The following is a 13169-nucleotide window of genomic DNA, read 5'->3' as shown; positions in this document are numbered from 1 at the left end:
ACGGAGAAAGGCTTAAGTGTACATTGTTGCAAAGACAATAAAGATACATGGCTGCTCTGACAAAATAGGCAGATTGGGCGCCTTTAAACAGCGGTGATTTATCTCTCAGTTCTGGAGGCAGGAAGCCCAAGGTCAGGGTGCCAGCAGATTCGGTTCCTGGTGAGGGCGCCGTTCTGGCTCAACAATGCCCCCTTATCTCGGGTGTCCGAGCTCCGGAGACAGGAGCGAGTCTGGTTTGTCAGAGCAGCCCCGACGGGGTAGGGTGCTGAGAGCCTGAGGCTCTTTCTGGCTCAGGGACCAAGGCAGCCTCGGGGGAGTGTGGTGTCGGGAGGCGAGGGCAGGGCCGGGGCCCAGAGCCTGTGGGCCTCCTGGACTCCAGGTGCAGAGGCAAGCAGCCTTTCTTCCCGTTGCTTCCCCGGTAGCTCGCCAGCCTCTTTAACAAGCTGGAGGAGCCCAAAGACGAGTCTCCTTCCTCTTGGCGCCTGGGACTGAGGAAGACGGGCAGCCACAACACGCTGAGTGCCGTGGCCGACACCCGGGAGGCTGCGAGGGACCGGGGCTCCGCCCTCTCCCGCTCGGCGTCCAGCCCTCGCATCTCCGCTCTGCTGGACAACAGAGACAAGGTACGCCCGCCCGCCTGGGCAGCTGGCTCCCGTGGCAGCGGCTCAGGCTCCCAGGAGGAACGGCTCAGCATCCGCTTCCTCCTCCGTGTGGTCGGCCGGCTCCGCAGGCCGCTCGTGGGCAACGGCCATGAGCAGGCTCCCTCTCACGGGTGGTCCAGCCCCTGGCCCGGCCCTCGGAGCCCGGCCCTCCGCTCGGGCTGGTGTCGGATGGACAGTCCTTTTGTCTCAGCTGCTGCATGTGGTGCGTGCAGCTCTCCCCTGTCCCATCGTCCCGGCTTCCCCAGCAGAATCCTCCCCTGACGTGGGTTTTACACGGAGAGGCCTTGGATAAGCCTGTGAGAGCTAAGCCTGGAACACGCCCGGCTGCACTGGGCCCGCGCTGGGATGGGTTGGGGTGCTGAGAGGGCCAGTTCATCCCGAGGGTCATTCCTGCGTCCGTGCCGCGTCGGCCTGCGTGTCACCGTCTTGCTTTGCAGGAGAGGGAGAGCAGAAGCTACCTCAGCTCCCTGGCGGCCCGGAGGCTCAGCAGCACGAGCGACGCCGAGGAGAAGGAGAACAGGTAACGGAGGCTGGGCCCCACCTGCCAGGCTCCTCGGGCGGCTCTGCAGGCACCGCGGCGGCCGGGGCTCTGCCTTCCCAGGCGCCCTCCCTCACCCGGCCGCCCGGGGCAGCACAGCAGGATCGCTGTCACACGTGGATCAGCGCCCAGTGTGTGAGCAGGAAGTCTCCGTCGTCCTCAGTGACAGGGAGGCGCCTCTGGGTCTCGGGGGACCCTGTCCTGGAACCTCTCAGCGTGGTCCTCCCGGGCACCCCGGCACCTGTCAGAGACGCAGACTCGGCCCCCACACCCACCCGCTGACCTGGAAGCTCCGTCCCATCAGGAGTCCTTCCTGTGCCTGAAGCCCCGGGCGGCTCGGCTGCGGAGCCTGGGAGGCTCCGGAGACTTGGCTCTTGTAGAAAGGCCAGAGGTATCGTGGGTCAGCACCGAGCCACAGCCCTCTGGCACGGCTCCCTGGCGATGCCAGTGCGGCACAGCCGGCCCTGCTCTTTCCTCTCTCCCTGCGGCCCCTCCCTCCTCTGTCCCCTCCTCGGCCCCCTCCTCGGCCTCCTGCTGGGACGGGCTGGCAGAGTCCTCGTGAGGAGAGGTTTGAGTTGTGAAGGGGCAGCAGGCGTGGCTCTTGCCCTCTGCACGGAGCACAGCACAGACGAGGGGCGACCCTGCTGCTCCCGCCCACAGCCGCGACAGGCCCTTCCTCGCGGGCGGGTCCCGGGCAGGAGCCGGCGGTGGGCGCCACTCGCTCTGGCTTCTTCCTGCCGCAGAGAATCGGCTGTGAACCTGGTGCGGAGCGGCTCGTACACGCGGCAGCTGCGGAGGGACGAAGCCAAGGGCAGCGAGACGCCGCCGACCACGGCCCCTTCCACCTACGTGTCCACCTACCTGAAGAGGTACCGGGCCCGGGGCGGGAGGCGGGGGCGCTGGCCACGCGCGTGGGTCGTAACCGCACGTCTTAGACTTAGGCCAACACCACACACACGAGTGCGGACACGAGTCACTGCAGGTGTTGTGGGAGTGACGTTTGACTAATTTGAAATTAGAAGTAGTTAATTGTCTTGGCTGAATTAAAGTAAGCCAATTCTAAAAATAAATAAATAAAATAAAGTAAGCCCATTCCAAAGTCTCCCACGGACAGGCCTGCACTCACACTCTGCCCTCGGGTCCTGTTAAGTCGCCCGGAAGTGCCCAGGGCTCTGAGCGGGCCCGGCCGGCTGGGCCGTGTAAAACGGCAGCCACGCTGTCTCCGGTGGTTTTGAGGGAGGAGGGACCCCGCAGGGTGGAGGGTAGGGGGCGGGGCAGGTTTGCTTTGCAGCAACGACATTTCACGTTGAAGCCTGTGAATGGAGGGACTTGAGTTGTTGTTTTCTTTCTATGACTGAATGGCCCTCAGACCCATCGGGATGTGAGACTCCGGGCTTGGTGCAGAGAAGGTACATGGGCTCCTCCCCTCTCGTCTATTCCTTCTCTGCCTGGTTTCTCTGCCCTGTGCCGGCAGCAAGCACAGCCCCTTCCTTGCCAGAGCCCTCGAGCTCTAAGATCTACTCCATTCGTGTTTCACTCTGGACTTGGCTGCTGACTGGGGGGATCTGACGCTCTTGCTTACTCTGAATCTCTCTCTCCTACACACACACACACCTCGGCTGCCTCTGCGTGCTGCGACCCTCGCCGGCAGGTGGAGTAGGTGATGGATGGGCACCCAGACGCAGGCTTGGACCTGACACTATGTCGGGGTCAGACTTGGCTTGGTTGGGAGTGTCCGCTCGGCAGTGTCAGGACACGAGAGGTAGATGAGCACACTGTGAGACCACTGCGAGGAGCAGCCGGTGCTGGTCCCGGCGCTGCCACCGCACAGACTCCCTGCCCCCAGCGCCCCGAGGCCCCGCCTCTGTCTTCACGGCGGAGGTGTCAGTCTAGCCAGACACGTCCGCCGTCATTGCTGCTCGCGTGGTCCCAGGGGACTGTTGTGAGAGAACAGTGTGGGCCCTGGGAGAGGAAGCTGCCGTAGCCGTTGTGAAGCTGCAGTGTGGGGGGCTGGTGCTCACGACCCAGGTCCTCGGCCCAGGCTGTGACAGCACGGTCTGACCACGGTCGGAGGGCAAGCGGTGACGGAGGAGAAAGGGCGCCTCGGGGTGGGAGGCAGCTTCCTGCCGTGAGCACGTGCTGAGAAGACCCAGGACGTGCTTCTCATTTGGGGTGTCAGAGCCCGTTCTGGTTTTACAAAACCTTCGGATCTTTTAAAAGGGAAGGATCTTGCCCCCTCTCTGTTCGAAGAGCAGGTGAGAGCAGACGCTGGCCCGGCAGTGCCGAGCTCAGCACCCTGCAGCTCGAGTCGCTCGTCTTCAGGCAGAAAGCCCTTCTCATGGGGCAGCCTTGGTGCTCAGTGGCCTTGGTGCTCAGTGGCCTTGGGGCTCAGTGCCCTTCGGGCTCAGTAGCCTTGGGGCTCAGTGGCCTTGGGGCTCAGTGGCTTTCGGGCTCAGTGGCCTTTGGGCTCAGTGGCCTTTTGGCTCAGTGGCCTTTGGGCTCAGTGCCCTTCGGGCTCAGTAGCCTTGGGGCTCAGTGGCCTTGGGGCTCAGTGGCTTTCGGGCTCAGTGGCCTTTTGGCTCAGGGGCCTTGGGGCTAAGTGGCTTTCGGGCTCAGTGGCCTTGGGGCTCAGTGGCCTTCGGGCTCAGTGCCTTTCAGGCTCAATAGCGTGGTTGGGTCGCCCCCTCGAGTGCCGTCGCCCCACAGACAGGAGGGCTCAGTGGTGACTAGGCCAGTGCCGCCATCGGTAGTTCTCCTCCCGCTCACAGAACAGCCTGCCTGGGTCGCCCACACGGGTTCTAGACGCACAGTTGAAACCACCAGCAGGGCTTGGCCACAGCCCTGGAGGTGACCACTCTCTCGTCTGCCTTCTCTCCAGCTCTCCAGGCTCTCGGCCTCACTCAGCTTCTCGGAGCTACTTCTGCAACAGGCGGACGGGGCGGGGCATGGCCTGTGGGCTCGGGTGGGTTAGGAATTGGGTTTTTCTAACAAAATGATTTCTCCTCTGTTACTTCCCTTCTGGACCTCACCCTACCGTGTTCTCTCTCTGGCTGCACACGGCCTGTCCTCCACGTTCCTCCCTTCTGGGTGACTGGCAGGCGCCTGCTTGCTGCCAGTGGCCAGCGCTGGCCGGTCGGTCCTTCCTCTCCCCGAGCCGTGCCTCTGTCCTGCCTGCCTGTGGTGACGGGAGGAGGTGCTGGGCCGCGGGGGCGGCCTGTCCTGAGGAACGCGATGTGTGTGTTTTTCAGTGCTTCCCTTGGTAGGCGTAGTGGCCCCACACGTCCCTCCTTTCAGCCAATCGCAGTTCATCTCCTGCTGCCTCGCCGGTACCGTGGGCCTCACCTGTCGGGCAGCAGGTGGCGCCTGCCTCTCCCGGCCCCGCGCCCGGCAGTGTGGACACTGCACCTGCGCCCACCGCAGGTAAGGCTTCCGGAGCCGCTCGGTCACGTCATCACCGCGGACACTCTGGATGCGCGGGAGACGTGGGCCAAAGAGGCCTGTCCCTCGGACGCAGCGTGAACTGTGACGGCCGCCACTCAGAGGCTGCCTTGCTGTGACTCACCTGCCAGCCAGCGGCCTGTTGAACAGTCGCCGCCGTGTGCTCTTGGCTGGGGTTCGGCACCCACGGACTGACTGCTTCCACCTCATCACCCACCAGGCGTGGCTGCAGCTAAGGGCCCTGCGCTGGGTAAATCTCACACCGACCCCCACGTCCTGACTCCCAGGCTTAGGAGGGGCTCCTCGCTCCGCTCCCTTCCTGCGAGGTGGCGTCCTCACAGACCAGCAGCGCTCGCTCTCGTTGCAAAAGGCCTGCAGCCTCCCACCATCCTGGCCAGCGAGCTGCTGGAAACTCCGCGGGAAGGGAGGTGTGTGGTCGGAACGAGAGGGGGTGGCGTCCTGGGTTCTGGGTCGTCTGAGGGCAGCGGACAGGCCACTGAGAGCACGGAGGACCTCAGCGTGGCTGTGCCGGGGGTCAGCCACTGGTCCGGACGCTGTGTGCTTCTGGTCTGGCGGAGGGACTCCTTCTGGGGTCTCGTTTCCCCAGCCGACACAGGACGGGTATTAGTGACAGCCTTGCTGCTCGGGGCACGCCGCTGGTGCGTGACGGGCACCGTCAGCGACCAGCTTCTTCCCCTAAAATAAGTGGGGCCATCGTTTGCCAGGAGGGCGGGCTTATGACGGCGATCTGAACAGCCCTGCGCCGTCATGGAGACGCTTAGTGGGCCGAGGAAGAAGCGGGGACGTGGGGGAACTTGTAACAGGCCCATTGCTGGGCTCTGTCAGTGAGGGGGCGGGCACTAGCCCACAGGCACAGGTGTCTGTCAGTGAGGGGGCGGGCACTACCCCACAGGCACAGGTGTCTGTCAGTGAGGGGGCGGGCACTACCCCACAGGCACAGGTGTCTGTCAGTGAGGGGCGGGCACTAGCCCACAGGCACAGGTGTCTGTCAGTGAGGGGCGGGCACTACCCCACAGGCCCAGGTGTCGCTCGTCGGTGAAGAGCCCTCGTTCGGAAAGGTCTCGCTTCATAGAGGGGGAGGACAGAGACCAAAGCCCATGCGTCTGCCCAGTCACAGCGAGGCGGGGCCTGCGCCCAGTCTGTCCGTCTCGGGACCTGTCTGCTTGTCCGTATGTTTCCGCGGAGTTCTTATCCCGGGCCCCGTCCCGGGGGTCTGCACACAGGGTTTCATTGGAGCGTCACGTGACCCCTGCGTGTGAAGGTACAGATGACGTTCAGAGGCTTGTGTTGGCAGAGATTTAGCCCAAGTTGCCCCAAGGCTTCTGGTTCTCCCTCTGGGCTGGGTGCTCAGAGTAGCAGCCGGCGTTCCAGTCCGCGGTGCGAAGCGGTGAGGCCCGTGGCGGCTCTGCGGCTCAGAGGCAGGGAGCCGCACGGTGCTGACCGGGAAGGTCCGTGTGCTCACAGCCTCACCTCGGACTTCATGGCAGCTCCTCAGGCGGCTCGAGGTCGGAGGGCCGGCCTGCCTCCGCGTGCTGCCTGTGTCTCCGGTCCCACCTGAGAGCTGTCTGCTCTGTCTGCGTCGAGGGGCCGTGGGAGACCGTAGAGTCTGGTTGTTGTTTTGTATTTATTCTGATCCTGTGACTGTCGGGAAGTGAGCGTGTAGCTGGTCATCAGCATTCCCGGTGACCGGAGGAGGCTGGAACAGAACAGCCCTTAGCTCCCTGATGCCCGTGCTTTATCTGTCTGTGAGAGTCTGTTACCCCAGCAACGAGCTGTGACATCGGCACTGGCAGTTTTGGGACTCGCTCTTTGCGAGAAACAGATCGCGTTTTGTGTAAGTGGCTGTCATCGCAGGCTTGTGCACCCGGAGCCTGCTCGCTTGTTCTGCTCTCAGTGCAGGGTGGGCAGGCAGGCAGCACCTGGCTACTGGGAAGAGCGCAGCCGCTGAGCTGGGCCGGGAGGTGGCCGTCCTGGGCTGCAGGTGGCACAGCCCACAGCGTGGTCCCCGTCCGGGGTGGGGCTCAGGCAGAGGGAGCAGGCGCCTCTGCACAGCCGAGGGGATGTCCCCATCCAGGCTGAGGGACGCGGGGCTGGAGGAGTCGAGTGAGGGTCACAGAGTTGTGTCCGGGGGGGTGGCCATCTCTGCGTGTGGGGACCAAGTGGTCTGAGGGTCATGAAAGCCCCTGCCCGGGCTCCGCTTTGCCTGCTGCCAGAACTGGTTTTTGTTTTTAAATTTAATCTCAAGCAAAAAAAATTTTTTATAAAACATCCCTCCTCGGCAGAGGCAGTCCGACCGAATTGCTCCCACTGTCCCAAGACCGAAGGGCTCAGAGTTGAAAACCCACAGAGGCAGGGTCCGAGCTAGAAGCTGCTCGGCGCAGCCTGTCTTGCGCCCCGTCTCTGGCTGTGGCGCCCCGCCTGACCGTCCTCTGCCGTCCCTCTGGTTTCAGGACTCCTCACAGGTCCCTGGCCGACTCCACAGCCGAGAAAGCAGACGGCGGCTCACCCAGCACCCCTCTGTGTGTGATCACCAACCGCCCCCCGCCCAGCACTGCCAACGGGGTCACCAGTGCCTCTCTGCTGTCCACGCCTGGGACGGACTCCTCCGCGGAAGCCAGGGAGAGACGGAGGTGCGTCCCGGGCGGGGGTGGGTGGGTTCTCCGGGAGGGGGTGGGGGTAAGACGTGTCCCCCTGGTCTCAGCATGTTTATGAAAGTGGGTCTTTAATTGCAGTTTGGGTCTTGGAATTGCCAGGAGGTTTTCGGTGGAGATCTGCATTGTTTCTGAAATTTCAGAGAGATGTCTGTTCTGTCAGGGAGGCAGCTCTCCCCTTCTGTCTGTCTGTCGGTCTGTCTGCCTGCCTGTGAGGTCGTGGCAGACAGGGTCCCACTCTGCTGGAGAAGCTGATCTGAGAAGGACCGGCTGCTCTGCTCGGGGTGGTCCTCAGTGACCTCTGGCGGCTCAGGAAGGCAGTCAGGGCACACATGGCGCAGAGCAATGGAGCGACTCGGTGGGAGGGCTCCCAGAGCAGGGGCGGTGGCAGCAGGGGTGACTGCGCTGCGGGCCAGGTTCTGCGATGTCTCTGCCTGGAGGTCGGTCGCACAGACACCGGGACATGGAAGGTTAGGAGGGAGCGGGGTTGGGGCCGAGGGACCTGGGGCGATGTGGACAGCTAGTCTCCCCTCGAGTTTAACACCCACCTGAACCTAAACTGAGGCCACGGCTATCCCTGAATTCAGACTGGAAAACGAGGTGCATATCAGAGGAGGGTTTTGTTTTGTGAGGGCGTATTTGTGCAAAACAAGCCAGAGACTCTTACCGACGAGATACAGCCAGTCCAGGTGCGTGGGTTTAATCATAGAGGCCGCTCTGAAGCCGTCACAAGAAGAAATGGGAGGGAGGCTCCCTGAGCTGGAGAATGCTGGGGGCCGGGGGCCGGGGGCAGTGCCTGAGAGGCGGTGCTCAGGGCGAGACCAGGGGAGAGGCGGGAACTGAGCTTCTCTCCCAGCTGCGGGACCCGGGTGTGTCAGCTCGGAGGAGTTCGCCCAATCAGACGGACCGCTTCAGCTGTTACAGCACTAAAGCTGTTTAGCTTCTCCCTCCAGACAGACATGAAAGGGGGGAAATCACATGTTCTGAAAACAGCTAACTTCTTCTGAACGAGCTGGCGGTGCCGTCCGGGAAGCTTGCGTGGCGGTTGTGGCGAGGCCTGGTGGGCACGTCCACGTGGGCGCATCCGTGAGCTGCAGCTGGGCCCCGAGTGGGCGGAGCCGGGCCCAGGGATGCCTGGGACCCCACAGGGCAAGCAAGGGAACGGCAGCCCTGGCTCTTCCGAGGGATGCGGGTAACATGTCTCTTCTTCCTCCCTCCTGCATCCCCCAAGCTGCAGTGTGGTAGCGTGTGGCCATGTGATGGGGAGGGGGCACAGGAGGTGCGACAGCGCGCTCCAGGGACAGGAGTCTCTCGTGACGTGATCTGTGAGCGACGTCAGCCCCGAGGAGTGACAGGCCGTCCAGAGGCAGGTGTGCAGGGTTCTGGGTCATTTTTCATTTTGCCGCAGAAGCTCGGGGCAGGGCTCGCACCACAGTTCTCTCTCGGGAAGGCACGGTCTTGGATTTACAAAGTCCCTTCACCCTGAGCAGCCTGTGTGGGCTCCTGCGTCCTCGCCACGCTCGGCGGACGTGCCGAGGCCCTGAGGGGCGTGATGGCCCTGTCCCAGCTGGGGCCAGGCACCCACACCTTGTCCTCCTCACATTGAGGGGGAAGGTTTGGGTTGGGGGCCATGGTCTGAGGCCGCAGCCAGGTGTGCAGCAGCCCTCCCTCCCCAGGCACTGAGACTCCTGCCACGCACCCTGTCCGGCCCCCGGGCTCCCGGGCTCCCGGGGCAGCGGCCCTCAGAGAGGGGGCCTCTGAGCGGGCGAGGGGGCCTCGGAGAGGGCGGGCGGCGGCTGGCAGAGCCTGCGGGGAGCAGCCAGGTGGCAGCTGTCACAGTGGCCTGGCCTCATTTTCCAAAGCTCCAAGTTTTCCTTAGCAACAAAGCGTCAACAGCCTGGGCTAATCTTAGACTCTGAGTGCCGGCCTCTGACCCTCTCCCGCCGCAGCTCTGAGGCGCCCTGTCCCGCCCCAGCCCCCTCCCTCCCTGCGTCTTCTCTCTCCCTCTTTATGGTGCCTTTCCCTTCTTCATAGAAACGGCTCCCGGTTTTTCTGCACAAGAAGGTGAATGGCTTTTCTTGTTCCGAACAGCCCCTTGCGACTCCGCTTTGCTGGGTAGGACACGGCCAGGCCTGGCTGGAGTCGCACACGCCACCCAGCGACCTCGGAGTGGGCTCTTCTAAGCTGCATGCCTACTCCCGCTGGTGTGACGCCGTCAGCAATGCCACGGCCTCCTCCTGGGAAGGCTGGCCGTGTTCACCGTGAAACGCTGAGTCATGGTTTTTAAAAGCGTTTGACTCATCTCTGTCTCCAGGCTACAGACAGGCAGTTGTCAGCTCCTGAAGGGCTCCACAGAGAGGCCTCCAAGCCTCCAGTTACTGCTGCAAAGGAGCCTTTTCTCGCCCGAGAGACTCGCCAGGCCTCACCGACAGGAGCCAGCCTTCCTGTGCGGAGGGTGCGCGGGGCGGGGTGGGGGTCGGCAGCTGTCGGTGTGTTTTCTGCCCGGTTTCCCTCGTCACCAGGGGCCGAGAGGTGCAGAGGGTCAGGCGGCTCCTGCGGGGAGTGGTTGCGCACTCGCGCGCCCAGCGTGGGCCGGTGCTCCGTCTCTGTCTCCGTCTCCGGGGGGCTTGGGGTTGCCCTCCCGGCACGGCCGTGGCCACACAGAACTGTCAGCGAGGTGATGAGGGCGTTGTGAGGCGTGTGCTGCGGGCCGGTCTCGGCAGGCGGCGGAGTGACTGCCGGTGCCTCCGGGTGAAGAACATGTTTACGATGATTGTGTGACGATTGCATCGCCACTGAGCGTGCTCCCGGGCGTGTGAGTGCATCTCGGTGAAGCCGTGGTGACTCTGGTGCCGGGCCCAGGAGAAAGGCCGGGCGATGCCAGCCTGGTCACCACAGTGAGGGGCGAGGTCTGTTCTCTTCCCCGATTTCTGGTGCTCAGCACAGCCACTGAGGCAGGACTCCCTTCACTTCCCCAACACAGTGCATCCACCACTCAGGTCCCCCCCCCCCCCGCCAGCATTCGGGCGTGGGGGCTTACAAGTGGCCCCCGCACAGGACTCCCAGGTCCAGAGGGGGGCCAGGCCCCATGTCTGGCTCTGTCCCCGCTCCCAGCACCTCAGGGAGCCAGCAGTCACCTGACCCCCGCTGCTCAGGGTCCTTATCAGGCCCTGTCTGCGGTTAGTCTCCTTCCGATAAGCGCTTCTGTTTTCAGAGTGTGAGTGTGGTGGCACCGGAGGGACCAGAGCCCTGTGCCCTTGCTCAGCCCCCTCTCCCAGCCGGGTGTCCGTGCAGCACAGGCAGTCGCTGTGACGGCCCCGTGAAGCCGGCTGTGCCTCCTGGGGAAGGACAGCCAGGGTGGCCCTGTCCGCTGACGGCTCTGGGTGAGCTGCTGCCCCGGTGGGGGCTCTGTGCTCGGGGGGAAACTGAGAACTTGGAGCATCAACAGCCAGGTACTGTTTCTGCTCCGTCCTTGGTTCCTCCTGTGGTCCTTCGGGAAGCGGTTTGGTTGCAGATGTGTGTGGGGGAGGGAGGGGGATGCGGCTGGGGAGGGAAGGGGAGCAGGGCCGCAGGGCTTCTCTGCAGGAGGAAACGGGTCGGCCGTGTGGCTCGCACGTCGATGGCAGGACACGGGCGGCTGTGTTCAGTCCTTTATGTTACGGGATGATGTGTGAGCTAAGTCAGGGAAGGTGCTTGGGGCAGGAGGTCGCTGGGTAGTCGGGGCGAGACGGAGACGCTGGTGCAGGAGGAGGGAGGCGGCTCCCATGCGGCAGGGAGCTGTCGGAGAGGGGCCGGCGCCGGGTCTGGGTGCCAGCTGTCTGCTTACCGCAGGACTGCCGTACGGGTAGTGGAGGTGAGCGTTCCTGAGCGTGTGAGATGGTGGTGGGTGAGGAGGATGTTTCCAGGCAGAATTCACGGTCCTGCTGGGTCGTCCCAGCCCCCCGGCCATGCTGTCTCCCGTCTGCAGCTGTGCCCCAGGGAGAACGCCCAGGCGTGGTTACGGGACCCCTCTGGCCACGCCGAGCTGTCACCCCTTTGTGAGCACGGTCCTGTGCACACGAGACCCCTGCACCTGCCCCACTGCACCAGGGCTCCCGGGTGCTGCTGCTGCTCTGATCTTGGGTGGGTGACTAATCCACAGGGAAGCTCCCTGCTCTTAAGGCAGGCTTGAATAAAAGTTGTGGAGGACAGTGGTCTCTCCTGTGCAGTGCCCGCTGTGTCCATCAGATGGCAGCAGAGGGGCGTCTGGGGCCCTTGAGCTCCTGCACAGGTGCGGTGTTGGGGCAGAGCGGAGGTCCCTCCCTCCTGGGGGGGCCCTTCCTGGACCGGCCTTGGGCGCTTCTTCCTGTGTCAGCTGCGAGGTGTAAGCACCTGGTGGCCAGGCTTTCTCCCGGACCTTGTGACCCCTTCTTCCCCAGCCTCCTCTGTCCTTCGTTTGTGTCCCTTCAGCTTTTTTCTTCCATGTCGGTCCCGAGCCTCCCCGTCTTCACAGCCCTTCCCCCAACAGGTGGCCGCAGCCACTTCTGGGCACTGTTTTCCTTCCCTCGTTTCCTCATCCACAAAGGGCAAGCTGGCTGTGTGTAAATTACACCCCAGGCAACCTTGGCTTAGAGCTCGCCCACCGCTCAGTCTTAATTACAGGAATGGAGTCACCTGGGGTGGGGGCGTGGACGGCAGGGAATAAGCTGTTTCATGGGTGGCCCTCCCTCCCAGCTGCCCCGGGCCCCTGAGACAGCTGTCTGGGACCTGGCGCTGCTCTGGGGAGAGGTCGGTTGTCACCTGATTGCGAAGGAGGTGAGTGTTCAGCGCCAGCTCCCCCGGGTCTGGGCACTGCTTACCCCTCCGTGTGCCCTCTTCACAGCGGCCTTTACCCCGGTCTCTCCCTCAGGGCTGTGCACAGCCTCAGCGGCTCACCATACAGTATACCCTCCCTTAGGGCTGTGCACAGCCTCAGCGGCTCACCCGCTAGGATACAGTGTATGTCTCGTGTATCTCATGCTGTTTGGTCATTGCCCTGTCATTAACATAATCTTACAGTTAAAAGTTTTAGCTGCACAAGGTCCAGCCTGAGTTAAAAGTTGTCCAAGGAAGCACACAAGTGCCTGCCCGCCCCCGCCCCCCCCCCCCCCGCCCGCCCCTCCTGCGGGGCCTGATCCAGGACAGAGTCTAAGGAGGACAGAGTGGTCCCTGTCTTAGTTTGCGTTTCATGACCATTGGTGGAAATAAACGTTTTCTCTTACTTTATAGGCTTTTGGGGTTTCCTGTTTTGTGAGTTTCCTGATGGTGCTTTGCTGATTTTTTTTTTTTTTTCAGTTCGGTTTTTTACTCTTTTTAAAATTGCTGTAAGTTCTTTACATATTGAAGATACCCGTATTTCCCAACTTGTGTATCTATTGCTTTCATTTTGTCTTGTAATGTCTATAATGGATCTTCCATCTCTATTCAACTATTCTCCTTACTGTTTGAGATTTAGGTTATTTCCAGGACTTTCTTGTTTTTAAAAAACAAACAAAACAAAACAAAAAAAACAACCACAACCCAGCGCTGGAGCTGAGTCTGGCCTGGCCTGGCTGTGGTCAGTGATCAGTGCTGGGCAGTTGGCTATCCAGCTGGTCCAGCCAGTGGGGGTGAAATTAATCAGCTCTCGCTGGCCATTTGGGGCCGGAGTCTGCCATCGCTGCCCCTGAACTAACTGTACGGTGACCTACATAACGAAAACCGAGCCGCTGGTGGCAGTGGCTGTGGCCCTCGAGGCTGGAGTGTTTGGCTGCAGCAGACGTTCAGACGTGCTGTACACGAATTCGGGGGCAGCACTTTCTAGGCAGGTCACAGACACGCCAGACGCCCGCGGTCTGTGAG

General features: G+C 62.7%; 1 protein-coding gene across 9 annotated transcripts in view; it reads left to right on the top strand.

The window, feature by feature from the left end:
• Positions 1-13169, top strand: part of PPP1R12B (protein phosphatase 1 regulatory subunit 12B) — a 50773-nt gene that overhangs the window by 13578 nt on the left and 24026 nt on the right. For 4 of the 9 annotated variants that reach the window (XR_014793572.1, XM_084868552.1, XM_084868550.1 and 1 more), the window contains exons 10-13: positions 423-623; positions 1100-1182; positions 1944-2069; positions 7110-7289. Coding sequence is in view for 7 of the 9 variants with exons in the window: in XM_084868552.1 (XP_084724678.1) it covers positions 423-623; positions 1100-1182; positions 1944-2069; positions 7110-7289 (590 nt within the window). In the remaining 2 variants the exon portion in view is untranslated. The other 5 variants (XM_084868554.1, XM_084868557.1, XM_084868555.1 and 2 more) reach the window with 5 other exon arrangements.

The sequence above is a fragment of the Pipistrellus hanaki genome (genome assembly GCF_964339955.1).
Source record: "Pipistrellus hanaki genome assembly, chromosome: 20".
In the NCBI taxonomy this organism is placed as follows: domain Eukaryota; kingdom Metazoa; phylum Chordata; class Mammalia; order Chiroptera; family Vespertilionidae; genus Pipistrellus; species Pipistrellus hanaki.
The sequence above is the reverse complement of the archived record's forward strand: the minus strand, read 5'-3'. Positions and strand labels throughout refer to the sequence as shown.